The sequence below is a fragment of the Eumetopias jubatus genome, unplaced genomic scaffold (genome assembly GCF_037043125.1).
Source record: "Eumetopias jubatus isolate StellerSeaLion01/CBP00866 unplaced genomic scaffold, mEumJub1_p1.0 scaffold_12, whole genome shotgun sequence".
NCBI lineage: Eukaryota > Metazoa > Chordata > Mammalia > Carnivora > Otariidae > Eumetopias > Eumetopias jubatus.
The window spans coordinates 109,379,559-109,407,420 of NW_028274818.1; the positions used below are offsets into that span (position 1 = coordinate 109,379,559).

The 27,862-nt window shown below is 58.5% G+C and overlaps 1 protein-coding gene across 2 annotated transcripts in view; it reads left to right on the forward strand.

The window, feature by feature from the left end:
- Window positions 1–22,931, forward strand: part of IQCE (IQ motif containing E) — a 44,839-nt gene extending 21,908 nt beyond the window's left edge. For both annotated transcript variants that reach the window (XM_028091915.2, XM_028091917.2), the window contains exons 12-23: window positions 271–434; window positions 1,874–1,929; window positions 3,162–3,361; window positions 4,560–4,664; window positions 6,124–6,214; window positions 8,829–8,996; window positions 13,301–13,324; window positions 15,463–15,573; window positions 16,092–16,207; window positions 17,426–17,526; window positions 18,437–18,550; window positions 20,891–22,931. In XM_028091915.2, the coding sequence (XP_027947716.1) occupies window positions 271–434; window positions 1,874–1,929; window positions 3,162–3,361; window positions 4,560–4,664; window positions 6,124–6,214; window positions 8,829–8,996; window positions 13,301–13,324; window positions 15,463–15,573; window positions 16,092–16,207; window positions 17,426–17,526; window positions 18,437–18,550; window positions 20,891–21,027 (1,387 nt within the window). In that variant the 3' untranslated portion in view covers window positions 21,028–22,931. The remainder of the gene's footprint in view (window positions 1–270; window positions 435–1,873; window positions 1,930–3,161; window positions 3,362–4,559; window positions 4,665–6,123; window positions 6,215–8,828; window positions 8,997–13,300; window positions 13,325–15,462; window positions 15,574–16,091; window positions 16,208–17,425; window positions 17,527–18,436; window positions 18,551–20,890) is intronic.
- Window positions 22,932–27,862: the final 4,931 nt, after the last annotated feature.

Genomic DNA, 27,862 nt, shown 5'->3' on the forward strand with positions numbered 1-27,862 from the left:
CACACACTTTCTAGTGATGCGGTTTAAAATATATCACTAGTATCAAATACAGTATTTTGTTCCACAGGCTTACAAATGAGGATGGAATCCAGTTTGGGGGATAGCAGTTTGCTTCCTGGGGGCTCAAAGTCTGTGTTCCCTATGCGATGCAAATACCTGCAGAAACCACTCTGAGCCAGGGACAGGCTGCCATGTGCGCACCCCTCTTTTAAGGCATTTACGAAGCCAGTTTAGGAACTCAAACCTAGCCCTTGGCTTTGTTACTCCCAGGACTCCAGGGGAGAAGAAAATGGGCCTCAAAAGGCAGAAAAAAGTGAGCAGCGCCCTCCTGAGTTTGTCCCGGAGCGTCCAGGAGCTCACGGAAGAGAACCAGAGCCTGAAGGAAGATCTGGACCGCATGCTGAGCAACTCCCCCACCGTCTCCACCATGAAGGGTACCGTCCCTGGAGCCACCTACGGAGGGACGCTCCAGGAGAGGCCGCATCTCGTGTTCTCTGAGGGAAGACGCGGGCGGAGGCTGTGGGAGCGTCCTGTCCGGCCCCCGAGGCCCTGGTTCAGCCGCCACAAATGCAGACACATACTGCCAGGCGACGTTAAGATTTATTCCAAAATCTAACGAGCACTTGCTGTGTGCCAAGCACCCTTCCAGGGAGTGGGGCAGAGTAGGGAACGGAAGCAGACACCCCTCGTGGGGGTGACGTCGTCCTGGAGGGCACGAGAAGCCAACCTGCCAGTCACGGGTCAGGTGGTAGCAAGTGCCGGGGAGGAAAATGCAGAGGGAAGACCGCAAGTGTCAGGTGCAGTGGGGTGTGCACCTGTGAGTAGGGCTCTCAGGGACAGGGCAGCTGACAGAGCTGGGACAGGTGAGGGACAGCCAGCCCCAGAGCCAGTGTGCCCAGCCTGTGGCGGCAGTGGGAGGGTGGTGGCGGTGAGACAGAAGGCACAGGGTTAGGTGCAAGACAGGACCGTGGAGGCCGTGCTCAGGCCCCTGGGGTTTGGGCCGAGGGGAAAAGACCAGCTTCTGTGCTGAGTGGACTGTGGGGAGACAGGGCTTCTGCGGTATCCTCGCAGGGGCTGCTGACGACCCGGAGCAGGGTGGCACCGCGGGGCTGAGAGGTGGCTGGGTTCCAGATACCTTTGGGAGATCAGGTGCAGCCTCTGAGGGAAGGGAGGAGCCAGACTCCAGGGCTTTTCTCTGAGTGACCGAAAGGATGGGTGTCCCTTACTGAGGTGGAGGTGACAGAGAGGAGCGGGTCTGGGGCAAGGGAACGGGTCCAGTCTGGGGTGTGGAATAGGGGTCCAAGTGGAGACAGGACGTATCAGTGAGTTCGGTGCGGAGGCTTCGGCAGGTGGTCCCCAGCCAACAGAGGACCTGGGTGGGATTCAGAGCACCCGTGAGTGAGTGCAGCAGAGGCGGGCCTGGGGTGCAGCCCCCGACACGACTCGGCAGTGCGCAGGGGGCGACCGGTGAGGGTGAGCCCACAGCGCAGTTGCCGGTGGCTGGCAAGGTGGCCGGTGGAGCTAGGAGCACTGCGGAGGGAGGTGCCGGGAGGAGGGGGGCGGGTGGAGGATGTGGCCCAGCGGACTCGGGTGACCTGGAGAAGGGTCATCTTGGACCGCTGGGGCCAGGCCTGACAGGTAGAATCAGAACTGGATGCTCCACTAGGGACAGCGCTGCGGTGTGGGGGACAGAATCCTCCGCAGGGAGGCACTCTTTGGCTTATAAGCACCTGCCAGGTGGGGGTCCCCTGGCTTTGCTGCCGGCTGTGGAAAGGGAAACTCGCAGGCTGTGCTTGAGATGGGTGGTCCGGGCCGAAGGGGCCGTCGGGGTGGCTGTGTGAAGTATGTCTCTTAAAACCCTTGCCTCCGTCAGGTTACGTGGAATGGAGTAAGCCCCGGTTGCTTAGACGGATCGCAGAGCTGGAAAAAGTGAGTGGTGCGCCTCTCAGCTCACCTGTCCTTTCGGACCACAGCCGGTGCTCAAGGAGAAGCCAGGCAGCTTCTAAAGTGGGGACACAGACGAGTCCTTTGCTCACAGGACACTCAGAGTGAAAGTGTGAATGACTAGCGGCCGTCTACCAGATGGCGCCTGTGCAGACTTCTTGCGGGTCTGGACGAGACCCACGAGCTGTGCCGTTCCTGTCCCCGGTGTCAAACGGGGTAAAACCACGGTCACGTGGCACGTGGTTTTCGACTCCCGTGTGTGACCGGGGATGGATGCAGGTGATCCTAGAGCCTTTCAGAAACCCAGCCTGATGAGTACGTGTGGGCTTTCTGCCGACGGTCACTCACCAGCCTGTGGATCTGGGTCCTCAGAAAACTCTGTCCATCTACCAGAAGACTGGGGAGATTTGAATTTGCAAATTTGATCTCGCTCCTCTGGTCAGTAACCAACTGGACTCTACTGGAGTTGGTCAGAAGTGTCAACATCTTCTGAGTAGCCTGGCAAAATCATGAGAGCTGCCCCCTTGTTTGGCTGAGCAGGGTAAACCTAGAGGGGAGCATTAAACAAAATAATTTTACATATTTACACAGCATTAAACACCTAAGAAGTTTTTATGTATTGTGGGTATTTTGAAAATAAAGCTCATTAGGAAGAGAGTCAGCCGGGGGTGGCTCAGAAGTACCGCGGGACGGTGCTTTCTTGGCTGGGACAGGGGCTGGCATCAGGCAAGCTGCAGGTGCTCCATAGCTCTTAAGCAGCACAACTGGATTATCACTTAGGATTAAAAGCATAGAGATTGGAAATTTCAGAAATCCTAAGGAAATACTAGGGTAAATGAGCACCAAGGAAAGAAGCTTATGAATTTGCCTCCAGTGGGCCCTGTGTTCTGTTTTATGAATGGCACCTTGCCCCCCGCCTGCACCAGGCTGGGCTCTGCTGGTGGGGTGCTCTTTGCTTCCCATGGGGGGCTCTGCTGGCAGGGTACTCTTCTCTTCCCACAGGGGGCGCTGTTGGAGGGGTGCTCTTCACTTCCCCGAAAGGGTCCCCTCCCGACGGGCTCCTGTGAGGTGGAGCTGTCCCAGGGTTGTGAGGTCATACGCGGTCCCATACCTGTGCTTGGGATAAGTTTCCCTCGGTCACTTGTCTCTTCCTTGGGTTTCATAACCGTAAAGTAAAATGAGAAAGAACGTCTAAAAAATGCCTGTGTTGCCTCTAGAAAATAAGTTCGATGGAAAGCCCCAAATTACACGCTTCAGAAGTGGTCAAGTCAAACGCCGTGGTGCGCTCTGCGTCTAGCTCCACTGTGCCCAGGCAGCCGGGAGGCGACCGGCAGGATGACAGCGAGCGTCTCCGGGGGGCTGTGCAGAGCCTGAAAGGCGAGCGGAACGCCCTGCAGATGCAGCTGCAGGAGAAAGAGTAGGTTGCGGGGCACAGCCGGCAGCTCATGCCCCTGGGAGGGGGTTGTGGCTAGAGTCTTCTGGTGAATTCGGGGGAAATGCTCAGCTCCTTGTAGTAATTGCTGCTGTAGTTTTATGTGATTCAGAAACTTTCTATATGAAAGAGTATGGCCTGGGGAGCCAGTAGCCTCAGCATCACCTGGGAGCTGATTAGAGATGCAGAATCTAGGCCCCGCCCACCTGGGAGCTGGTTAGAGATGCAGAACCTTGTCAGACCCAGATCTCCTGAATCTGACTCTGTGTCTGATGAGGCCCCCTGGCGATTCATGTGCACATTCAGGTCTGAGAAGGACTCCCTAGCGGACTCCTCGCCTACTAAGTTCTCTGCTGCCTTCTGTTTACAGCAGAGGAAAATCCTTTCACATTCCACCTGTTCTTACTCTTCCAATCCAAGTGCGCCTATGTGAATTGGTAGGTTCTTTGTAAGAATTAGTGTTTCATGAAAGGTTTTCAGAATTGGATTAGTCATTTTGACCATCTCTTCAGCTGTCACCTGGCATGATAGGAGCTTCCACTTATTGAGCCCTTGCTCAGTGACAGACACTCTGTGGAACACTCAAGGTGTTTCATCTGACTCATGAGATTAAGGAACCTTGAAAAGTGAGGTCACACAAGAGTGAGCAGTGGAGCTGAGCTCAGACTGAGGTCTCCTCTTGGAGTGGTGTTCTTAGCCACGTGCCACCTGTGGGACCCAGGAAAGCCCTGTGGGAAGCAGTTTAGTTGGAGGTCCTAGGTCACCCCCCCTGTCCTTGATGGCTCAGCTCAGGCAGCAGCCCCATGCGGCGTGGACAGGACCCTCCGAGCACTCATCTCAGGGATTATGTACCAACTGTGTGACTATTGGGATAATGCAATATTCCAGCTCGTCTGGGGTTGCACCTTGTCTGCGTCTCCTCACCCCTGTGTCCTGGGCACCTAACAGTTGCAAACACGAATATCTGGAGGAACCACGGCTGGAGTGGCAGGCCTGTCGGGTCTGTTCCCAGCTCTGCGTGGTGGTAAACGAGCGCCTCTGTCCATCTGCCCCCGTGTCCATCCACTGTCATAAGAAAGGAAGTTGGGTGTGTGATGTTTTCGGAAAGTTCTTCCTGCTCTGTGATCACTGGAGTAACTTTGTTTTCACGAACGCTGAAATGTCTCTGGTTCTGTGTGCTCAGGTTGGAGGTCAAGCAGCTGCTACAGACCAACGCTGACCTGCAGCAGGAGCTGGAGCACGTGAAGGGAGGCGAGGAGGAGAGGCGAGGGACAGAGGAGGCTCTGAGGTGAGTGCTCCCAGAGTCACAGGTGGTGAGATCACTGGATTCCAGGCGCTTCTCATCTTCCCTCCGAGTGGCTCCGGAGCGGTTTTCACATGGCTGCCCCAGCCCGAGTCTGCCACTCGGAGTGCTGACACCCTGCGGCTGCTCTTCATGTCCTTCAGAGTAAAAGTCCCAATTCTGGGAAAGGGCTCTTCCCCAGCAGGCTGCGGTTTGCCTCTGCACGCACCCTTCGCTGCCGCCTCCCGGGTCAGGACTCCCGGGACGGCGCCTCCCGCACCTTCAGTGTCGTTGCTCACGCCCCAAAAAGGGGAAAGAGCCCCAAGCCCATCAGCTGAGGCAAGATAAGAAATGGAAGTACGTCCGCGCAAACGGATAGAAAGGACTATAGGTCTGACACACGTGACAGCGTGGGCGAGCCTCCCACACATCACTCCACGTGCAGGAAGCAGACAGGAAGGGCCACGCACTGAACAACCCCAACACGTCGGCAAAGTCACAGAGAGGGGTGCGGGGCGGGGAAGTGGGAGGGATGGCTGAGGGGCACGGGGCTCCTTCGGGGTGACGGGAGAGTTCTGGAGATGTTCGTGATGGTGGCACGATGCCGTGAGTTCATGGAAACCTGTACTTTCATCCTGGACGTTAGTGGCTTTTACGTTGTACAAACTTCACCTCAGTGAGAAATGCCCCCAAAAGTAAGAATGCTGGGTGGAAATATTCAGCACTCAGAATAATGAGGAAGACACAGATTGCTGGAACGAATAAGAATATTTATTTTCTGGAGAACCATGACTAGGTTTTGTCGGAAGGTGGGACTGAAGGAGACAGAAGGGGCAGGTGCACAGGGAAGAGCTGTTCTCCTGTCACCTTTTTTTTTTAAAAAAGATTTTATTTATTTATTTTGAGAGAGAGTGAGAATGAGAGAGAGCACATGTGGGGGGGGAGGGTCAGAGGGAGAAGCAGACTCCCCGCCGAGCAGGGAGCCCGATGTGGGACTCGATCCCGCGACTCCAGGATCATGACCTGAGCCGAAGGCAGTCGCTTAACCAAATGAGCCACCCAGGCGCCCTCTCCTGTCACCTTTGACCCCTCAGCGAGGACGCGAGTTGTATTTGCTTCCATTCACACTGTGCGCTGAGAAGCCCAAGTGGTGCTGCCCGTGTCACTCCTGCCATCAGGATCTGCCTGGTTCTTCCCACGTGCCAGAGGCGGTGGCGGCCCCGGGGTCCTCTGGCCCTGTCCCTCCGCAGCTGCCAGCCCGGCTGCTGACACAGGCCACAGAGCATGGTCCCGCGGTGGGGGACCCCGTGCCGGCGGAGGTGCAGGGGGCTGGTAGCGGGGGCCGCACGTCACCGCGGGAGAGGTGGCCTTGGCAGCCCCACAGTCGGCCCTCCCTGCCATCACATACAGATGTGGGCCACTGCGTGATGACGAGTAAGACGTCATCTTTTCCCTCCCACTGTAGAGAGGAAATTCAAACCCTTACGAAGAAGTGTCAAGAACTGGAGGAAATCAGGAGACAAGAGAGAGACGATCCCGTGGAGAGGAGTCTTGAGGTATGGCTCAGCTGGGTTTCAGATTTCCTGCGTGGGCGCCGCGGGGCTCTTGGCCAGGGCGGGACGGTTCTGTGGGGTCTGTCCCCCAGCTCTCCTGACTCCGATGGTGACAGTCCAGTTCCCCTTTATCTTCCCCTTGATGTCCACAAATTGGGGTTCTGACCTGATCAATTGTCAGTTAAGTGACTTTTTTGAACGAGCGTTGGAGTCTTAAGATAGTGAAGCTGAGTGAAGGTCTTCCCCAAACTTCACACATGCAGAAAGTCTAATTGTCCAACAAGGGGGTGTCCGTTTGTGGGTGAGGAGTGACGCTGCGTGAGGACCTCCTGCCCCCCTGCCCTGTGTGTTTAATGGAAGCTTCGAACTGTGATGTCGACACGGCCTGGCGGGGAGAGCGCTTGCTCCAGCGGGGCACCTGCTGGGGGCCCCCATGCCTGCCACTGAGCTGTGCACTCTCCCAGGTGTTGAATGAGTGTGTGGCGAATGGCAGGTTCGAGGCAAGAGGTCAGGGCGGGCGCCCGCCCTCCTGTGCCCGTCCCCTCATGGAGGCAGCTGCAGCTGAGGTGGCCTGTGTGGCCGTGAGGGGCTCCTGTGGCACCACTTTCAAGCCCTCTGGCGCCCGCGGGCCCGGTGGCACCTGCACTTGGACGTCTGGTGGCTCCTTGCTAATCCTGTTTCCCAGTTGATGGGGTTTCTCAGGTGGTAGGTGCAATCTACTAACACAAATAACAGAGGTGTTACAATCCTGTGGCTACCGTGTGCCCCGACAGGACGCCACCACGCAAACGTGTGGTAGATAGCGCCGAGCTGGTAGAGGACACACGGTGGCCTCTCCACAGTCCCTTTGCACGAGCCTCTGTCTGTCTGCTACCGATGTGGTAATACCTGGGGGCCCAGCAGGATGGTGGGGCTTTGCCTGGCACACACAAAAAGTTCTGTTGCTTCAGAAGGTGACTTACTGTTTTATAGCAGGTGACCAGACAGAGACGGTCACTGGGGCTGAGTTTCTGCTGAGGGCAGTGCAGGAATCGGGGCTGGCTTCTGGCTTCGGAGGCTTACTTGCTGGAGTCTCCACTGGGGGGCTCTTTGACTGCAGGACCCTGTGTGTACTTGGAAACCAGGGAAGAGCTGAAAGTCGGGAATCTGGAGAAGCCGAGGGGTGCAGCTTACCTGGCAGGCAGGGGAAGGCAGGGTCGTGGCGCGTGCTCGCGGGAGCCCCAGAGTTTGCACAGCGGCCGTGGTGCCGCTCGTCCCGCTGACCAAGTGTGAGGGTCGACAGTGTGAGTCCTTCCCGATCCCTCTGGAAACTATTTCTGTTGTGCAGGAAAGCGTCCTGTCGTGTTCTCTGTGGGGTGCTTTTTTGTGGCGGCTTTCCCGCGTCCTGGAGCGAGCCGCTCTGCACAACCGTCCGTCTCCAGGGCCCCCTGCTCCCCCGCAAGCCCACGCCCGCTGTCTGCCCCGGGCAGATGGGAGGCCAGGGCTGCCACGTGTGCGGCAGAGCCGAGCAGGGGCCCCCTTTCTTCCCACGTGGGTGCTCCCCGGGCTCTGAAACGGCAGGGCTCACCCACCTGTGACTTGTCTGTGATCCTGACCCCTGGGAGGCACCCGACAGAAGCCAACGTAGATTCTTCTGCTTATCTTAATTTCTCTGTTCTGGAGACCCCTCCCTGTGCAGAGAGGCCCGTTCGGGGTTCCCGTAGATACTCATGTGGGAGCCCTATTGTCTCTTCGGCGTCCTCTGGAGCTGGAGTCACTGTAGCCCGGTCTCCGTCCTGGGCACTGACGTGCACCCGCCATCAGGAAGGTGGCCCTGGCTGGCAGGCTCCTCCCACACCAGGCCTCACACTGACGTCTAGGAGGATCTGGCACCAAGGCTCAGGCCCCCTTCTCCAAGCACCTTACCGCAAGCGTGCCGCTTTCCCTTAATCCCAGCAATTCGGGATCCGGATCCTCCACTAACTCAGTGCGAGGCACGGCGGCCGTGTCGGTACGGGGCCCCAAGGAACATTCTTTTCCTCAAGGGATGACATCCTTAATCACTGTCTCCGCATCCCCAGATGAGTCCCCAGTCCAGTGTATTGATTTTTATTGAGACATGTCATTGCAGATAATAAATTTGGACCCTCAAGTGTGGTAGAAATCAGGGTTATTTCAATGGTCACAGTAGCAATTCTTGCTTCTTTTCACTGTGAAAACTGAGCTAGAAATCTATTGCCTTTAATCACAGAGGTCCTGTTTCTATCAGAGTCTTAGACGAAAAGAAAGACCAAACACAGGACCGCCCCCAAAGCAGGTAGACCTTGCAATAATACACACGTGTCACTGAGCTCGGTAGTACGTCGTAGCATGGAAGGGGCTGCCCGTCGGACCCACAGGTGGTGTCAACACACCGGGTCTGGGGAGGGGGATAAAAACTGCCCTGCAATCCATTTATTAGCTGCACGTTGTTTCTGCAGAGATTTGGTTTGTCGAATGGCATACTGAACAGATTTTTCTCCACATTAAAATTCTGGTCTGACGGGCTCCATCTGTATCATGCCGATATCCTGCAACCTGACCTGATCCCCATCTTCCCTGCCCGGCTTAACCGTCCTTTACACCTTGAATTTTGCAGACCCCAGAAGAACCCCGACCTTCCCTTCCCACCAGCAGGCCCTCTCAGCAGGACTGTGAGCCAGATCCAAGCAAGGAGGGCTCCCGACCCCCCTCTGCCTGCTCCGAGGGGCGAAGAGACACGGCGGCCAGGATCCTGCAGACCCGGTGGAAGGTGTACCGACGTCAGGTGAGAGCCCGTGCAGGCCGTCCCTGTGCCATGTGGGCTGTGGGCTAGGTGCCACAGGCGTGGGTGGAAATGCGGGACGGACTCGACGCGCCTGAACAGACATCGTGGGGGGTGAGGGACAGACGAGCACCTGGAGCTGCAGTGGAAGGACTCGGTCCTGTGGGGAAGGAAGGGGAGGTTTCCCTTTCAGCTCATCCTCGGAGGAGGGGGAGGGTCGTTTTCCAGGTGGCAAACAGCAGCGACTTGTCCAGAAGCCTCTGTTAGCTCACAGACTGGGTGCACGCAGCGGCGGGGTGGCGGGCTCCCAGGAAGACCCACTCTGGGTGCAGCCCCTGACCACACTCTGGAATCACTGCCCTGTCCCCCCAAGCACAGCCCGAGCATGGGATCCACAGTCAGGTGCATCCATTGCAGAAACAACTGGAAATTCAAACCCCCAGAGTAGCCCTCTTCTGGGGTTGTCTGGGGGGCAGCAGGTCGGACTGTGGTCCATTTTACTGGGACTGTGAAAAACCTGCCTTGAGTGGCTGCTCCTCAGAGGACACCACCTGTAGGTTAGGGGACAGGAAGACCACCCACCAAAGCTGAGCATGTGCGTCTCAGATCCCGGGAGACAAGGAGCTGTGAATCTGTAATGAGTGCCTTCATGCTTGGGGGGAAGTGGGGCCAGGAGCCCGGGGCAAGGGAAGTGGGGTGATGAGGGGTGGGGGGTTGGGGAAGTGGGGGGATGAGAGAGGAGCCTGGGGGAACCCCATGCTGTCTCATGGAGGAGGAATGGGGCTCCCCTCCTGAGCTCCCAGGGTAAGGGTGGCGGTCTCCTTGGACAAGCTATGTGCTCAGAAAGAGATCCCGGTTCTGCAGAACACAACAGGGCCCTTTCTCCCCGGCTGAACCAATAAAAACTCTGGAGTTCTCTACCTGCCTGAATATCATAAGGTCTTAGTTCCAGAAGATTGTCTGTAGAGTTAAACTATTTCTTCCCAACTTTTTTACGAGAATGTACAGAATGTTTAGAATAGTTGAACTCCTCGTATTCACGAAGGTACTGCACAGATTCTTGCCCCCACCTCGACTCAACAGTAGTTAACGTGCAGCCATATTTCTTTTCTATACGGATCATTTCTTTGCACAACCACGTGAGAGTAAGTCTTAGACGTTGTGAATCTCCAGCATCTTCTAAGCATGAGGGTGTCTCACTGACCGCAGCACACGCAGTCAGACACCCCAAAACGTGGCAGAGGTTCTCTCGTGTCCTCTGGTGTCCCCTTCATAGCCATGTCTCCCCCTGTTTCCCAGGATGCCACTCAGCTGTCTTTTTCAACCCCGGATCCAGTCAAGGTTGGATTTTGACCCACATCCAGTGAAAGCTTCCTCTTCAGTTGTATAAACCGCCTCAGTGTGGTTTATCAGCCCTAACCTGCTTTTCTCTTTAAAGTTCTTCTTGAAGAGCACAGGCCAGTCTCCTGCAGGGCATCCCACATCCTGCATCTGTCCAATTGTGTCCTTGTGGTGGCCCTTAACTTGTTCCTCTGTCCCCTTTACTTTCTGTACATGGCAAGTCAGGTGTACGGGCTTGACTCAGTTTAGGTTAGGTATTTTTGGCAAGGGCACACTCCCAAAGGTGGTGCTGGGCTCATCGTCTCCCTTCAGACGCAGGTGAGACTAGGTAGTTCCGTCGGTGTGTCTAACTGCACGCACTGGGTAATGTCGCGGCTGCCCGCTTTTGTTGTTGTAAGCAAACACCTTTCCCTTGATAATGATCCCGTCAATCTGTCGGGAGAGTGACCTCTGTGAACCTTGGTCTCCACCTTTCGCCGGTGGCTCTACACCCTTCATGCACTGTAGCGCAACCCATCTTTCACATGGTTGCGGGGTGACTTCAGGTCCTCCCGATACTTAGTAGCTGGTACTCTTCTGTGAAGCAGTTTTCCTTATCGGCTGGTCAGCGGGGCGTAGCTCCAGGGTCTTCCAAAAAAGGCAGGCTAGAAGCTTCGCTGTTTTCCTTCAAGTACTAAGTAAACCCTGATTTCAGAGCAGGGGGTTGGAGGCCATCGAGTTTCTCCCCACACTCTCTCTGAGGGGAGGGAGCATTGCTGCTTTTAAGATTAATGAGTCGTTTTTCTTTTCATGTTCAACGTGTCCCACATTTGGTCAGTGGGAGCGCTCGGGTCGGGCTCCTGTGCCTTTGATCGTGCTGGCGCAACCTCATTTTCTGCGCAAGAAGGTGTCCCGAGCTCCCCATCCTCACCCCAGATCTGGGTGGAGCTTGCCATCTCTGAGCCACTTGTCTGTGCTGCTTTTCCCTTCATCTTTCACCCTTCTCCCCGTCAGTCCCTTGCTTAATTAAAAAGACAAAACGTGGGGCGCCTGGGTGGCTCAGTTGGTTGAGCAGCTGACTCTTGATTTTGGCTCAGGTCATGATCTCAGGGTCGTGGGATCGGGCCCCGCATTGGGCTCCCTGCTCAGAGGTGAGTCTGCTTGAGATTCTCTCCCTCCCTCTCCCTCTGCTCTTCCCCTTGCTCTGTGCTCTCTCCCTTAAGTAATTAAAAAACATCTCTCTAATTTAAATAACTAACTAATTTTAAAAAGCCAAAACATAAAGTGCTCTAAGAACAGTGCCCCAGCTCACTGCTCCCCACCAACCGGGCAGGGCTAGTCACCTGCACTGGGTTCCACTGCTCGCCCCTCCAGGAGCTGGGCACAGCTGACTTCTTTTTTTTTTTTTTTTTAAGATTTTATCCATCTGTCAGAGAGAGAGAGACTGAGAGAGAGCAAGCGAGCACAAGCAGGGGAAACAGCGGGCGGAGGGAGAAGCAGGCTTCCCCCTGAGCAAGGAGCCCGATGCGGGACCCAAGCCCAGAACCCCGGGATCACGACCCGAGACGAAGGCAGACGCTCAACCGACTGAGCCACCCAGGCACACTGGCACAGCTGACTTCTTGACACATGAGTTGAGTCTTTTCTTCAGGATTCTGCGTTACAAGAACTCAGAAAAATCAAATGCACATACCTACATCTGAGAATAAAGCATTTGAAAGGCCACTTAATTGGAAATCAGGGTCCTGGGACCTCAGTCCGGGGTCCTCTTGGTCTGTATGTGTTGGACTCGTCTTGGGGTACAGGGGTGTCTGAGGCCGTGAGGAGGAAGGCCCTGGACCCGCCTGGAGCCCTCCCGGCTGGTGTGGTGGCGCCCCACACCCAGCCACGCATTGAGGCGAGCTGCAGTTTGCCCTCGACAGGACCTGCAGCCGGCTGTGGTCCATCATGCCTCCCCCACTCAGGGTCCATTTCTGCAGGCAACCAACACGCTTCCGTCTTTCCCATCTGTCTCAGGTCGCGGCATGTTGCCACCCCTCCACTTTTGCTCTTTCCAGGCTTACTGTTGACTTCCTCATTCTGCAGCTCACCCCACATCCTCGCCAGTACTGTCCTCACCGGCCGCTCGGCACGATCTTCAGTCTTGATTGTTATCATTATTAAATATTCGTTCATTCGTTCATTCGTTCATTCATTTTATGTCCCCCCGGTACTCGTACCCCTGTTTCCTTACTCGGTCACGGGACACACCCTCTCCCGTAATGGCTGTGGGCAGGCACTCTGGTGCACACTGAAGAGGAGCTGGCGGGTGTGTGCTGCACGGTCCGTGGCTTTGCCCCACGGCACGTGCTGTGTACCGTCCGTGTGCTGGGGTTTCCGCACGAGAAGGGCTTGGGCTTCACTGACGTCTGTAAGGATACACATTTTGGTTCAGCCTTGGGTGTGGCTGAATCTTTTTTCCTCCGGTCCCTGGGTGCGTCTGACGATGGGTCAGATTTGGGAGCCCGTGACCCAGACCCGTGAATGGGGGTCCCCTTTGTAGCTTCTCCAGCAGGCGGGGCCCAGCCACTGTGTGACCGTCCGCAGAGGGCAGCCGTGCCCCCAGCTCTGGCTGGGGGCGGGGCTTCCTCACCTGGGGCTGAAGTCAAGCGCACACGGCGGTGCTCGTGAGTCTGCCTCACAGACAGCTGCCACGGGCTGGTCGGGAGACGCAGGTGCCACTGACACAGCTCGTCTTTAACTGTGACTCACCCGGAGACAGCTGGCCGTCTGGTTATGGCTGCTGGGTCCCCCAGCACTGTCTGCCCCGCAGCGGAGGACAGGGACCTATGGAGCCTCCTGGGGCTCCCGAGGAGGGGGGGGCCGCCCTGGTACCCTGGCTCTGCTTTCCATCCATGGTGATGTGGCAGGGGCAGGATCAGGACATGAACGCTGTGTTGCCAAAAATTCATCCTCATGTTAATTCATAATCTGTCTCTTTATTTCAGAAAAAAAAGGCTGTTCTGACTGAGGTAAGCGAGGTTTATTTCACCTGTTTCAAATACATATTCTTGCACTAGAGCGAAGTCACGGTGGGATGTCTCGGGCACTTGTTTTCATGAAATCGACCAGACGGGGGTGATACCAGCGTCAGAAGAATATTTGGATAACTTCACACGTTCAGATTCATTCAATTACACAATCGTTTTTTCAACAGTTTTCTCGGTCATCAGTTCGGGTCGGGTAACCCAGCAGGCCCTCGGGACTCAGAAAGGTGTTGAGACAGGTCACTGCAGGTCAGGGTGGCAGGCGTGCATTAGGGCTCTTGGGAAGGCCTGGCCCAGGGACTGGGGAACGTGAGGGGAAGGGCTGCGGGCAGAAGACTGGCGCGCACAGGAGCACGGCTTACCCGGGAGGAGAGCAGGTCTGTGTGAGCCGCAGGACGCGTCGTGACAGGCGCTGGGAACCAACGGAGTCTCTAGCCACCCCGACGGCTGTGCACACCCATACGGCCCCTTGCTGCTGTCACCCTCCCTCAGCCTGTTCCCCAGGCAGCCTCCAGGGCAGCATGTTTTAAATGTTAAGTAACACCCAGCACTGCGCATGACTCGCTCCCAAACTCGGAACATGATCCAAAGCTGTTGTCTAAAGACCTTCCAGGCCACACTCCCTGGCTACCCCACCCCGCAGCCCTGCTCATTCTCCTCTAGCAGTCTGGAGGCTTTTTCGGCACTGCTTGGAAATACCAAGCTTCCTCCTGCCACAGGGCCCTTGCACTCGCTGCTCCCTCTGCCTGGAAGGCTCTTCCTCCGGACACCTGCATGTCCTGCCCCCTTGCTTCACGCAGGAAACATTACCTCCTCAGAGACACTCTCTCTGAATACCCCGTGCCAGCCATCACTCCAGCCCCAGGTCCTGCTTTATCTCTCTTTGTAGCTTACATCCCTACTTGACATTTTGATATTTCGCTTGTTTTAAATTGCTTGTTTCCTATTGCAATTTATTTAACGTTCCACGGAGGCAGGGACCACCTCTGTTCTTACACCACTATATCCACAGTTCCTAGGATGGTGCCTGCCACGTGGTCAGCATTCAGCAAATATCTGTGGAAGGAGTGGGTGAACGGGTGAATTTGGGACTCCTCGAAAGCCCGTCTAGCGTGTTCCCCAGCCGGCCAGCCGGCATGCACTGTCGTGTTCTGCTGCTGGTCTCCCGGGTCCCCCCTGGGCCTGCGTGTCCTCACCTCCCCAGGCAAGGTGATGACAAGAGCCCCCAGGCTGCAGCTGGGCTGGGTTTCTGCCGGGCTCTGGTGGCTATGATGTCAGCAGCTGTCACCCCAGCCCATGTCACCCGTAACGAGCCCTCGCCCGGGTCGTCTGCGAGCAGCGAGCCCCCCGGGTCGGTCTACACATGCACCTGCTTGTTTGAATTTGCCTGAACGAGGGTTCTCTTGCCGTGCTTTGTTGGGCCTCTTTCTGAACCCTGAGTTCAGGACATCTCCTTCACCTTGCCTCCAGTAACAGCAAAGCAAAGGTGTTTCTCTTAGTGACCTGATTCTGGAGGCGTCTAGACCTCTGGACACATGACGTGTCAGGCCCCAGTGTGCTCGTGTGGCGCTCCCTAAGATGCTCAGAACTAAGAGCTCCCTAAGAGCTCAACCCCTTTGTCACGCTGTGACGTTTCCAGCCGGGCTGCCCCTGAAATCCAGAACACTGATCTCAGAACTTAACAAAGCATCTGTGTGTGTGAAGAAATCACTTAAGATTAAGGTCAGAGGATAGATCATTTCTTGGCGACAGTTTGAGACCATGTCTGCCCTGCTTGGTTTTGGAAGATGTGTATGGAAAGCACGAGGCATGGGACGGACTGCCCAATGTGGAAACATAATTGCGTGTGTAAATTATGGACAAATACTAGCCGCTAAACATCATAGCGTTTAACAGAGGATTCGGTTTGCCGTGGGAGGGGACGCCTGTGCCTCCGTCTGTGTGGACGGTGGGCGTGCCTCCTGGGGGAGGCGCTGGGCGGGTGGCAGAGGCCATGGCTCTGCACCAGCGAGAGACGTCGTTTTCTCTGCTGGTGGAGCTCTGCCCTCCGGAGCCCCCTCCCCCGCACCTGCCGCCTTCCAGGGGAATTCACCTCCCTTTCCCTCTCTCCTCGTGCCTGCCAGGCGGCTACGGTACTCCAGGCAGCTTTCAGGGGACACCTAACACGGGTGAAGCTACTGTCGAGCCAGGCGTGTGCCTCAGAAGCCCCCGGCTCGCCCAGCCCGCCCGGCCAGGTAACCCTGGGGCGCCAGACGCGGCGGGGGCGCTAACTGCCCTCTCTACGTGTCCCGTCTCGTGCCTCCTAACTGGGGCAGCGTGGCATCTCGGTGCCCGTGTCCTGCCTGGCACTTTACTGTCCGGGAGGGGGCGGGAGGGGTGGCGGGGCCGGGCGGCGGAGCCGTGGTGCAGGCGCCAGATGGGTTTAACTTCAGGGGCCATGCTGCTTTGAGGTGCTCACGTATTAGGCAGCGTGCCCGCCCCACAATTAAGACAGAGGCTTAAAAACCCAGTAAAGATTAGCGTTTTTCTATATCCATCCCTCCTCTGCGAAAATGACAAGACGTTCATTTTAAGAATCTCTAGAGTCTGAGCGTCAGGAGGCTGCTGAGCACATAGTCAGCGACCAGGTGAGCCACCCGGAACCGGGCCACGCTCACCGGGCTCTCTGGGGGCCAGGCGGGGGCTCTGCCACACCCGGGAAGTGGGCAGAGGCTCCCAAATGGCTCTCTTCCCCACTGTCGTGTCCCTGCAGGACCCGCCACCACGCATTCCGAGCCCTGCCGTCCAGGCTGAGGACGACCCAGGGCAGGAGGCCATCACCACCGTGCAGTCTGTCCTCCGGGCGCACCTGGCACGGGTCAGGCACAGGTAAATCCAGCTGGCAGGCTCCCCCTGTTCTGTGTCGCTGGGAGACTCCAACCACAGACATGGTGCAGGAAGCTGCCGGACGACAAGGCCAGCCCATAGTGCGCAGGCGCAGGCCGTGGGAGCCAGGACCTTGGCGAGTCGCCCGAGCACAAACACCCGTGCAGAGTTCCTCCCACGCGTGCAGGTGGGGTAGCCTGCCAGTGCTGGCCCTCAGTAGGGGCCTTCCTGCCTGGAACGGCTCGCTCGTGCTGGGGGAAAACCCGCAGAAGGGCTTAAGCACCACATGGTTCTGGTCCCCACCAGTCTGTAGGCTGGCTCCCCTGTCCTAATGCATCGCCCTTTAAAAAAAATGTGATGCGACCCCAGTGTTCAGGGGGACGTGGGCGTTGTCAGGTGCTTGGCACAGCAGCTCACACTCGTTCTCCCCTGCTGGGGCTGCGGCCGCAGAAACTCAGACCCCATCCAGGTTGACTCGGGCAGAGTGGGATCTGCAGCCTGCAGCAAGGCGAAGGGAGTGTCTGTCGGGGTGCGAGGGCAGGAAGCTCAGGCTTCCCCTCTTTTTCCCAGTCCACCCGTCACTTTTCAGTCTCTGCTCCCTCTCTGCCAGAGGAGAGGGTGGATGCGGAGAGGACGTGCAGGTGTGTGGGAGGACATGCAGGTGTGCAGGGAGGACGTGCAGGTATGCAGAGCCCACAGGAGCCAGAATCTTCCGGTCCTGGTTCTGGACGGGCTGGGACGGCCGGGGTGCAACGCAGGTCAGGGTCCTTCCCGGTGCCGCCAGCCACGGCCAGTGGCCATGTCCACGGGGATGGCAGCAGGTACAAGAGACTGGGGGAGAGGGCGCCTGGGTGGCTCAGTTGTTAAGCGTCTGCCTTCGGCTCAGGTCAGGATCCCAGGGTCCTGGGATTGAGCCCCGCATCGGGCTCCCTGCTCAGCGGGGAGTCTACTTCTCCCTCTCCCACTCCCCGTGCTTGTGTTCCCTCTCTCACTCTGTCTCTCTGTCAAATAAATAAATAAAATCTTTAAAAAAGAGAGAGGGAGAGAGAGAGAGAGACTGGGGGAGAGGAAGGTGTCTGAGGTCTGACCTCGGCGTGTGCCCCTTGCAGCCCACCTGTGCCGGCTCTGCTGGCCTCCAGCACATCCGTGAGCCCCGCTGGGGCCTCGGGCGATGGGGGCGTCCTGTAAAGTCCAAGCAGCCGGTCTCTCTCTCTTTTCCAGTGCCTCTGGTCAGAGAACCACCACTGCAGCTTCTAGGAGGAGGAGACCCACTCTGGCCACCCCCTGCCAGTCACCTGCTGTGCCCTGCCCTGCTTCTCCTGGTACTTTCATTTCATTTTGAATTTCCATGCAAGGGGCAGCTGGGGCCCTCTGAGCTCCGAGCAAAGAGCGGCCACTGCCCCGGAAGCTCGGGGTGTGCGGGCACGTGTGGGGGCCCGTCCCAGTGCGACCCCCTGCATGCCTCCACCGAGCCTCCCACGCACGGCTTCGTCCCACATCCCCGGGCCACGGAGAAGCTCCAGTGCCGGTCACAGCAGCGTCCAGGCACCTGCAGGCCACTCGGTTGGCGCCTCGTGGCTTGTGTGTCTCTGGTTTTTATTCTTGGCTCTGCTGGAGCTGCGTGGTTTCCCCCCCTTGGGCCAGTGCTTTTCCTGTTTGTTGGTTTTAAGTAAAGTTTTGCTTGTATTTGCTTTTCTACCTTATTGTCCAAAAACAGTGCAGAGATCTCGGGACCCGGCAGGGGTGCTGCACCTCAGCTGTGAGGCCCGGTCCCTGCTCTGCCTGCCAGCAGACATGGGGTCCTCGCAAGTGAGGTGGAGCCCCCCGCGAGTTCGACGGCCCCTCACACAGGTTGGGAACCTCCCTGTGTGGTGCTCGCTCACACTATCAGTAACACTGCTGGAGAGGAGCAGGGAGGTGGTGTTGTGAGCTTTGACGCTGTCGTTGGACCCAGAAACACATCTTGAGGTCTCATCTGTGAGGGTGGCACGTGGTCACCATGCAGCACTCGTGGGAAGGACTTTTCCATCCCGAGCTCTTTGGTCGCACAGATGGAGAAGGGCAGGTGCCGGTGGGGAGCAGTGCCTCATTTCAGGACAAACTACAAAAGGAAGCAGTTTTCTGAGCCAAAGCCCTTTGGGGTAGAGACCCAGGTGGAGGTGATGGAGCCCTGTCCATGTCTGCTGCTGGCTCTGTGCACGGTGGGCGCCTGGAGTGTATGTGTTGTTTCAGGTCAGGAGGGCAGCGACACGAGCAGCGGGGAGACTGTGGAGGGGCTGGCGGCCAAGGACAAGGCGCCGGGGCTGTGGGGACCGGGGAAGCCAACAGCCCTGCAGCCCGGCTCTGGTGAGTGAGGGAGGCCGTGGCTGGGCATGGGGGGCCTGGCCACCCCGTCCCTTCTGGGGCCAGGTCCTGGAGGATCTCCTGCACCAGCTGAGGGTTCGACGCCATGTCTGACCTGGAGATCACCACTCACTTTCCAGCCTCACGGAGCTTGCAAACAGTGAACTTTGGTATTTGTTCCATAAACTCCATGTACAGAGTTCAAGGAGCAAACGTGAGCAACACCGGGGCGGGGGGGTGGGGTGGGGAGGGAGGACGTGCAGGTGTGCGAGGAGGAAGTGCAGGTGTGCGAGGAGGACGTGCAGGTGTGGGGGAGGACGTGCAGGTGTGCAGGGAGGACGTGCAGGTGTGCAGGGAGGACGTGCAGATGGGGAGGAGGACGTGCAGGTGTGCAGGGAGGACGTGCAGGTGTGCGAGGAGGACGTGCAGGTGTGGGGGAGGACGTGCAGGTGTGGGGGAGGACGTGCAGGTGTGCGGGAGGACGTGCAGATGTGGGGGAGGACGTGCAGGTGTGCGGGAGGACGTGCAGATGGGGAGGACGTGCAGGTGTGGGGGAGGACGTGCAGGTGTGGGGAGGATGTGCAGGTGTGGGGGAGGACGTGCAGGTGTGCGGAGAGGACGTGCAGGTGTGCGGGAGGACGTGCAGGTGTGCGGGAGGACGTGCAGGTGTGCGAGGAGGACGTGCAGGTGTGCGGAGAGGACGTGCAGGTGTGCGGGAGGACGTGCAGGTGTGCGGAGAGGACGTGCAGGTGTGCGGGAGGACGTGCAGGTGTGCGAGGAGGACGTGCAGGTGTGCAGAGAGGACGTGCAGGTGTGGGGGAGGATGTGCAGGTGTGCGGGAGGACGTGCAGGTGTGCAGGGAGGACGTGCAGGTGTGCGGGAGGACGTGCAGGTGTGCGAGGAGGACGTGCAGGTGTGCAGGGAGGACGTGCAGGTGTGGGGGAGGACGTGCAGGTGTGGGGAGGACGTGCAGGTGTGGGGGAGGACGTGCAGGTGTGGGGGAGGACGTGCAGGTGTGGGGAGGACGTGCAGGTGTGGGGGAGGACACGCAGGTGTGCGGGAGGACGTGCAGGTGTGCAGGGAGGACGTGCAGGTGTGGGGGAGGACGTGCAGGTGTGCGAAGGACGTGCAGGTGTGCAGGGAGGACGTGCAGGTGTGGGGAGGACGTGCAGGTGTGCAGGGAGGACGTGCAGGTGTGGGGGAGGACGTGCAGGTGTGGGGGAGGACGTGCAGGTGTGCGAGGAGGACGTGCAGGTGTGGGGGAGGACGTGCAGGTGTGGGGGAGGACGTGCAGGTGTGCGAGGAGGACGTGCAGGTGTGGGGGAGGACGTGCAGGTGTGGGGGAGGACGTGCAGGTGTGCGAGGAGGACGTGCAGGTGTGGGGGAGGACGTGCAGGTGTGGGGGAGGACGCGCAGGTGTGCGGGAGGACGTGCAGGTGTGCAGAGTCCACCGAGCCTGAGGGGCCGTCATCTAGAACCTCGGGGCTCCCCAGAGCTCACATCCTCCAGAAACCAGCTTCGTGCTGATTTCGCCCGCCCCCACCTCTGGTGACTGTTGTCCACGTAGGCCGCCCCCTCCTCCTGCTGAGCGTGTGTTGTGTTCGAGGGGCAGCCGCGCCCCCTGCCAAGAGGCAAGGCCGCAGGGCCGCGTGCACGCACACCGCTCTCAGTTGCCCACAGGCGGCCTGTGGGAAAAGTGGGAATCCAGCCCTTTTGTGGTCCGACTGTGACAGTGTTTGTAAAGAAAAAAACAATATAAGCTTGGAAACGGGTGTTTTAGTGTCCTGAGGCTCTGCTTTAATAGTTTCCTTGGAAGTCCCAGAGGACAGCTGACCAGTCCTCGGCCTGAGGGCTGCTATACGGTTTTCCGCCTCCTTACCTCAGTGAGCGGCTGGCCGCCCTGTGACTGCCGTGTCCCCAAGCGGTCACAGTGCGGCCCTTCCTGGGGCTAGGCGGCCCCCTGCCTTCCGCACTCGCCAAGGTGGCACTCAGGGCGCAGGCGGTCAGCAGGTGGCGCCCCGTCCAGCGTGGACTGAGGATTTGGGAAGTTGGCTGAGCTTGAGGAAAGCAGGGGAGGGTCTGTTAGAAAGCTCACAGCGCTCAGGGGGCACGGCCTGGTCCCCTCCCCGGGGGCCTGAGTCTCAGGAAGGTGGCTCTTACCTGTGCGGGCAGCCCTGAGAGACCCAGTCCGCACTCGAGCTTGCAGGTGTTGGCCTTTGGAAATGGCCATGCTCAGAGCGGAGCTGGGAGGCTGAGGTGGCTTTGTGGCCACTGTGACAGGGATTCTGAAGGTCTGCCCCGTCCTGAGTCACTGGGGTGACGACCCCCTCTGCTTCCTTGCAGGGCTGGCTTCTCCCTCGGGACCGCACCCTCAGCCACAGCCCGCGGAGCCTCCGCCTACGGATGACGGCAGCTCGGACGACTCGGATGAGATTGTCGTTGCTCTGGCACTGCCCTCGAGGAAGGCGTCCCCGCCGTAGGCCCTGGGCCCTCCCGCAGTGCCGGCTCTGCCGCGGAGCTCAGGCACGCTCTAGAGGACGTAGTGACCAGAATCAGAAAGTAGTTTATCTCGTTAGGAAAGAACTACCTACTCCACAGCTCAGCGCTCTTGTTGGCTTTTCTCTTTGGTTTGGTTTTGCCGCTTGTCTGGCTGTTCGTGTAGGAATCCTGAAGCCGTTGCTTCATCTCTGCACTGGTTTTCAGGGTCAGCTGGACAGACGCATGTGCCCGGGATGGGGGCAGCCGCGAGCCCTGCAAACACACGCTCCACGTAGCAGCTTCCTGGCCACCGTTGGCCTCGAGCCGGGAAGAGCTGCTCTGTCTGGAGCCACCCAACAGCATCTCGTTCTCCCCACCAACATCTCCGGCACCGTGTGCTCCGACCTCCACCCAGTAAGTAGGTCAAGCTGGACACGCTGGGGCCGTGCCTTCCGGAAGAGAGGGACGTGACAGGCTTGCGTGGGGCAGGCTCTCCCCACCCCCATGACGGGACACGAAGATGTCAGGGCCCCAAGGTGGGCTCGGGCTCCTTGGGCTGCTCCTTCCTGCACTTCTCCGCACAGACCTTCACCTGTCACCATCCCCACCTCCCCGGGGCACTGTCCTCAAGAGCTGCCGTGCCCAGGAAGCAGTCTGGTGGGATTTTGTCACTGGGCAGATTAAGCCTTAAAAAAATACCAAACTCTAATTAAGAAGCAGCATCAGGTTTGCTTTTGAGACCGGCAGGGGGGCAGGCTGTCCCCAGGCCCCGAGGAAGGGGCAGCGGGGAGCCCACAGGCCCTTGCTGCATTCCCGCCCCGGCTCCGCGGCCCGGCCTCCGCCGCACAGAGCTCCACTCCAGAGCTGAGTCTCAGCCTTTGTTTGCGAGATTAGCCCTTGCTGATGGTAGCATGGAAAGCCTCCAGCTTGGGTGGCATTTCCAGGGCCTCTAGAGCCCATGTCCCCTGGGTCGTGTGTCTGACGTTAGAAAGCTCGCTCTTGCTGGGACTGAGCGTGCCCACTGGAGCCCTTCCGAGGTTGCAGCTTGGGAAGCACAACGTCCTTCTTGGGGAAGCTCGGGCTGTCCTCTCGGTGGTCAGGCAGCTTCTGGTTCCAGCACCAGCTAGGTGTGTGGCAGGGGGCACTCTGCATCGCCGCTCCCCCCCCCCGACACCCCGGGTGGGTGAGGGTCTCTCCAGCCCAGCCTGGCCCCCTGGAGTCACCGGGGCCCGCCCAGCTAGGTTCTGTTCACACAGCGGGTCAAGAAAACTTCAGCCAGGACGCTTGCTTGTTGAGCTTTTCTTCTTCCTTTGGTCTGTGGGCTGCTCCGTCAATTCTCTTTTCTTTTTCTCCCACTGGACTGATTGGTAGCTTGATTGAATTCGTTGCTGGCCCTGGCTTGTGTCGTCCGTGGGGTCTGCTCCCCAGTGACCGGACCACCCTTCGCTTGGGTGCTGGGCTCGGAGCTCAGGGTCTGTAGGGGCCGGGTGAGCACCAGGGGCTGACGAAGGCGGATCCGCAGCCTGTGTGCTCCCACAACGCATCTCCTCCTGCCCCTCACGCAAACTACGGGCATTCTTGCCCACTCTTCGCTCTGAGGAGCGGGTGGCCTTGGGGGCTCAGGTCGTAGGGACATCCCTGCCTCAGGCCTGGAGAACAAGGCCCGCTCGGGGGAAGGGCAGGGGGAGCCCCACGTGGCATCCGGGCTGGCGTGTGCACCGTGACCAGAGTGGCCTGGCATCAGGCAGGGCTGAGAAGGCAAAGTCAGTCCGTGCACTTGGGGTTTTCCAAGGAAACGCCCCGAGAATTGTAAATATGTACACTTGGCTGTGCACCTTTGGTGCTATGTTGTTGATCTATTAAAAGCAAGCAGTCTCAAAGCTGCTTGGTCACCGAGGCACCTCCAGGCCGTGACTCGAGCCGATGTCCATCGTGCACACCCTCCGAGGGGCGGCCTGTCCTGCGGCTCTGGGACCCTGCAGTTCCCCGTGGAGAACCCCAGGCACCGGCGTGCTTGCGGGGCCCGGGCGTGGGGCTGGGGCTCCACGGCGGCAGAACAGGCCAGGGCAGGGCCGGAGAGGGGCCCCGAGGACCCCTGCCTGCTGTGCCTGCTCACCCCGGGGCCAGTCCCCGCTGAAGCCCGGGAAGACGGAGGGCAAGGGGATCCAGAAGGAAGGCACTGAGCACCCCAGAGGCACAGGTCACTGCCCTTCTGGGGGGAGGTCCAGGGGCCCGCGTGGCTCACTCTGCCCCGGCTGTCACGGCACCTGCGCGTCAGCTGGGACCCATGGTGCAGAACCGATTGCGGTCAGGCTGCGTAGGTAGCTGGGCTCTGAGAAGCTGCCGCCTCTCCGTCCCAAGTACCCTCCAAGTGCCCTGACTCAGCTGACCTGGCGCGGCCATGGTCGGTCTCTGTGGGGCAGAGCACGTGCCAGCACCCTGGCCACAGGGAGGGGTGGCTCCAGGCCGCGGCCACCCACCCTCCCGGAGCAGGGCTGTCCAGGGGCCCCGGAGGCACTCCCCGGGATGCATGCACTGACCTGGCCTGGCCATCAAGATGCTGTTCCTGTCGCCCAGGTCATGGGGGGAGACCCTGGCCCAGCAGCCAGGGATGGACATTTCTGAAGGTGCCAGGCGATTGAGAGTCCAGGCCATGCCGTGGCCTCTGCAGCCCTCGGTTCATACCCACCCAGCAGGCGTGGGCTGAGGAGAAAGGGCAGGGGGAAGCAGGTGCCGGTGGGAAGACCACGGGGCGGGACCAGCTCGCCAAACCATGGGCAGACGTGAGGCGCGTGCCGTGGGGCAAGCCAGGTGGCAGGAGGTTCTCAGGGCGCGCTGCTGCCACTCTCTGTGCAGAGAGCGACCCAGGAGAGGGATGCGGGCTGGGAGGCGCCCCCCCCCCCCCAGCAAGGAGGGGAAGAGCCCCGCAGGCCTCCAGGGCTGGGGAGGTCGTTACAGGGCAGCTCCATGGGGCTTCTGGGGTTTTGTTTGCTCGTTCCTCTGCGAGCGAAGGAGGGACTCTGTGAAATGGACGCCCGGCCCTGACTGTGTGTGCTGGCCGTGCTGGCCCAGAGCGTCCGTTTTGTCTTCCTCACGAATGCTCTCGGCCCTTCCAACCAAAAACCTCCGTCCCCGCAAGAAGACCAGCTGCATGAGGCCAACCTAGCTCGTCTACCAGGGTGAACACAGCAGGGCTTTCTGTGACTCCAAGAAATAAATACCCTCTGCAGAAAGCCCACTACCCTTCAGGATCTAAACACAATTTAAATTCCTTAGGACCCGCCTGAGCTCATTCCAAGCTCCTGCTGTGGTTTTGGAGCAGGGTTTGCTGTCACGGGGCTCAGGGATGTCTCTGAGGACTGGGGGTCTGGCGGGCTACCCCTCCGGGTCCCCACCTCACTGAGTTCCCAGCAGCTCACTAGCATGGATCCCGGCCGGGTCAGTGTCCTTAAAAACCATGTGGGAACCAGGCACCATCGGGTGGCTCAGGAGAGGAAGGGCTGGATCCCGGGGTCTTCTGCATTTTTATTTAGAATTATTCCAAGCTTATGCATCATGCATACATGACTCTTGGGACGGGATACAGTTTCAGATTGTGCTACTCATGACTGGCCTTTGTCAATCACGGTGGTTTTACGGGTACTTGTCTGGTTAACCCATAAATCCTACCACTTCTAATGGCCCCCAGGGGAGTGACGCTGTCGCCCACGCTGCGCAAACCCGTCGGCCAGTGTGGTTTAGAAATGTGCCTTTCCTGGGCCTCCGGCCCTTTGCTTGGGTGGCAGCACCAGCTCAGGCATCGAGGGCCCGCTGGAAGAAGGGTTCTGCCTCCAGCCCGCCGCTGCCCCCTCTCACGCCTCACCCCGTCCCTCTTCCCTGCCGGCCCACTGCATCTCCCCGAATTCCACTCAACTTTTGCTTGAGGAGCAGGAAGGAATCATCGACAGGAATGCAACATCCAGTGACTGAAGAGAGCTGATCTCTGGGGAGGTCGCTTCCCAGGATTTTGCTGCGCACGGCTTTGCTTGCATGCAGCTGCTTGCCGGGCCCTTAGGGCCCCCTGGAATCTGCTGGAAGCCCCTCCAGGGACTTGTTGGCTGCCTCTGGCATTTGCCCGAGTCCACCCCATGCCCCGTCACCGTGGGTCTTGTGGGCAAATGGCTCGTTTGGAAGGCGTCACGCTTTGTCGAGGAGTGGCCTGGGCCTCAAGGACTCTACATCAGGGAGCAGGGCGTGGCAGTCCCCTTCCCCCGTCACGGGCGCTCCCCTGCACGTTCTCCCCGGAGCCTGGGGTCCACCCGCACAGAGGCCGCCTCCAGGGGTGGGGGTCTCAGCTGGAGCTGGCAAGAGAGTGGAGTGAGGTCCAGCCTCGGGCCCCCGGCCAGCAAGCTGTAGACAAACACGTGGATATGTGGGTCCGCACACAGATACACCTATGCACACACACGCGCACGCCCCCCTCCCCATTCCTGTCACTGGCTTTCGGCTCTTGGGAATTGTCAGTCTGAAAGCAGCGCACAGCCTGGCCCACAAGGAGTCCTTACAGACTCTTACGGCAAGTCACCCCCAGGCCTTTGCCAAGATGACTTTAAATATTGGGTTCTTTAAAAGTCACCAGGGAATATGGGGGAAAATGTCAAAATCCGATCCCTGGTTCCTTTCAGCACTGCTGCTGAGCTGAAGTCATTGAATGAGGAGGAGGAAGAAGTCCACGTTGCCGGCTGGGGTGCGGGCTGCTGGCCTCGGGCCAGCACTGTCCATTAACATGCTGGGAACCCAGCCGGTCCGTTACAGCCCGGAGGGGCGGCCCCATTAGCCAGAGCCTGCCGAAGGAACCTGTGAGAAGTTTCCATGGAGTCCTTTCTGAATAGGGAGAGGGGTGCCCCTGAGCTCTTCGTTAATTAAGCCCCAGAACAGCATAGGATTCAGAGGAGAGGGTCCAATGTGTGCCAAGGCCCCTGGGGCTTTCATTCAGGCGGCCCAGCCTGGCCGCTTGCTTCCTCATCCCTCCCCTTCCTGAATGGCAAGGAATGAAAGCCAGGGAGGGCGGGGGTGGTTGGGGTCAGGGCCCCAGAGCGGCTGCCCCTGCCGATGGCCGGCCGCCTCATCCCCCACCACCCGCCTATACCGCCTTCTCCCCAGCTCGGGGTCAGGGCTGTCCCTCTGGGCAGCACCGATGCAGTGGCCCCTACCCTGTGTCTCCTCTCCCTGCTTACTCACTTTCTCCACTGCGCCCCACGCCCCCGCCTGGACCAGCCCCATCCCCTGCCTGTTGGATGCAGGCATCCCCAGGGCTCCATCCCCAATGCCCAGACTCCGCAAATACTGAGATAGACATCTGCACAGATGTGCCTCAGACGCCTCAAGCTCAGCTTGGCCCAGCTTTGGTTGACCTTCGCTCTCTAACCTGCCCCCAGCCCAGTGATGCTGTCTCTGTGACAACATCACAAGCCACTTTGTTTTCTGAACCAGAAGCCTGGCCAGTCTCCACGTCCCTCCACGCTCCTCACCCGTAGTCGGTCGCCAGGCCCCAGGCTACTGCCCACCAGCCATCCCTACTGAATGTGCCACGCCACCCCCACACTCAGCGAACACCCATGGGCAGACACACACATGCACACTGAAACACACATACAAAGATGCACCACAAACACATACTCTCATACAAACACAGGCAAACACACAAATGCACAAAGACACACCACAAACACATACTCTCACACAAACACGCAGGCAAACACATAAATGCACAAACACATGAATATATAAAAACTCATGAACACATAAAATACCAAAACAAACACATTCACACATGCTCTAAACTCAAGCCACGCTGAACTATACAGGGCGCCTCCATTTTTCCAAAGAGAAGACCACAAAAAAGGGGTCTGTGTGACTGATTTGAAAATAAGCACTTTTGATAAGTGTGGATGAAATTGTCCAATGCCAGCTCATTAGTAAGTAGTGCGTTCTTGGGTCCTACATACATGTTTATAATCACATATAAAATAAGCCACTCAGGGGTTTGGCGTGCTTGCACCGGCATGGACACAACCCCATGTGAGTCACCTGACACTTTTGTCCGACACACCTTGTCCTTTCCTGCTCAAGCTGTCGATCATCGGCCACGTAAAGATCCCTATGGGGCATGCAGCCTCCAGAAACGCCTCTACCCAAGCGTCAAGGTTGGGTGTGAGGACGTGAGGACATCTGTGTCCAGGGGTGCTGGCTTCTGCCTGGCCGCAGGTGCTCCCCTCTGCGCCGTGCAGCCACGACTATGTGCACGAAGTGATTTTCCAAAGGCTGGTTCACAGCGACACCCAGCCTTTGAGATGTGAGGCCCTCCTCCTGTGACGGCGACCGAGTTAAAGTTCCATTTCCTAACTATTTTTAGCCGGCTCTGTCGGGATGCCCCGACTTCTGGCTCTCAGGCTGCTTTCCCAAATGGTGCCCAAGCTGCCATCACTGAGAGCCCCGTGGGATGAGACACTTGGTAAGCCCTTAAGCTGAAGGGGGAGTCCCCAAGGACGTGTTTTGGAGGGAAATCCTCGTCTTACATTTGGACCATCCCGGAATGAACCCGCCCATTGTCCCTGTGACCTGACCTCCCCACCCCATCTAACACATTATTGTAAAAGAAAAGCATAGAGCAGCCACGCAGGGTCCACGGTCCTTCTGCGGAGAGAGAACCGCTGTTGGTGTTCAGTAAATATCATCGAGTCAGTGCCTCTCTGCATTTGTACACAGAGGGAAGTGTAGATGGATGGATGGAAGGAAGGAAGGAAGGGCAGGTGGGTAAATGCCACGCAGACATAAGTTTACAGTAGTCTAGAAAGA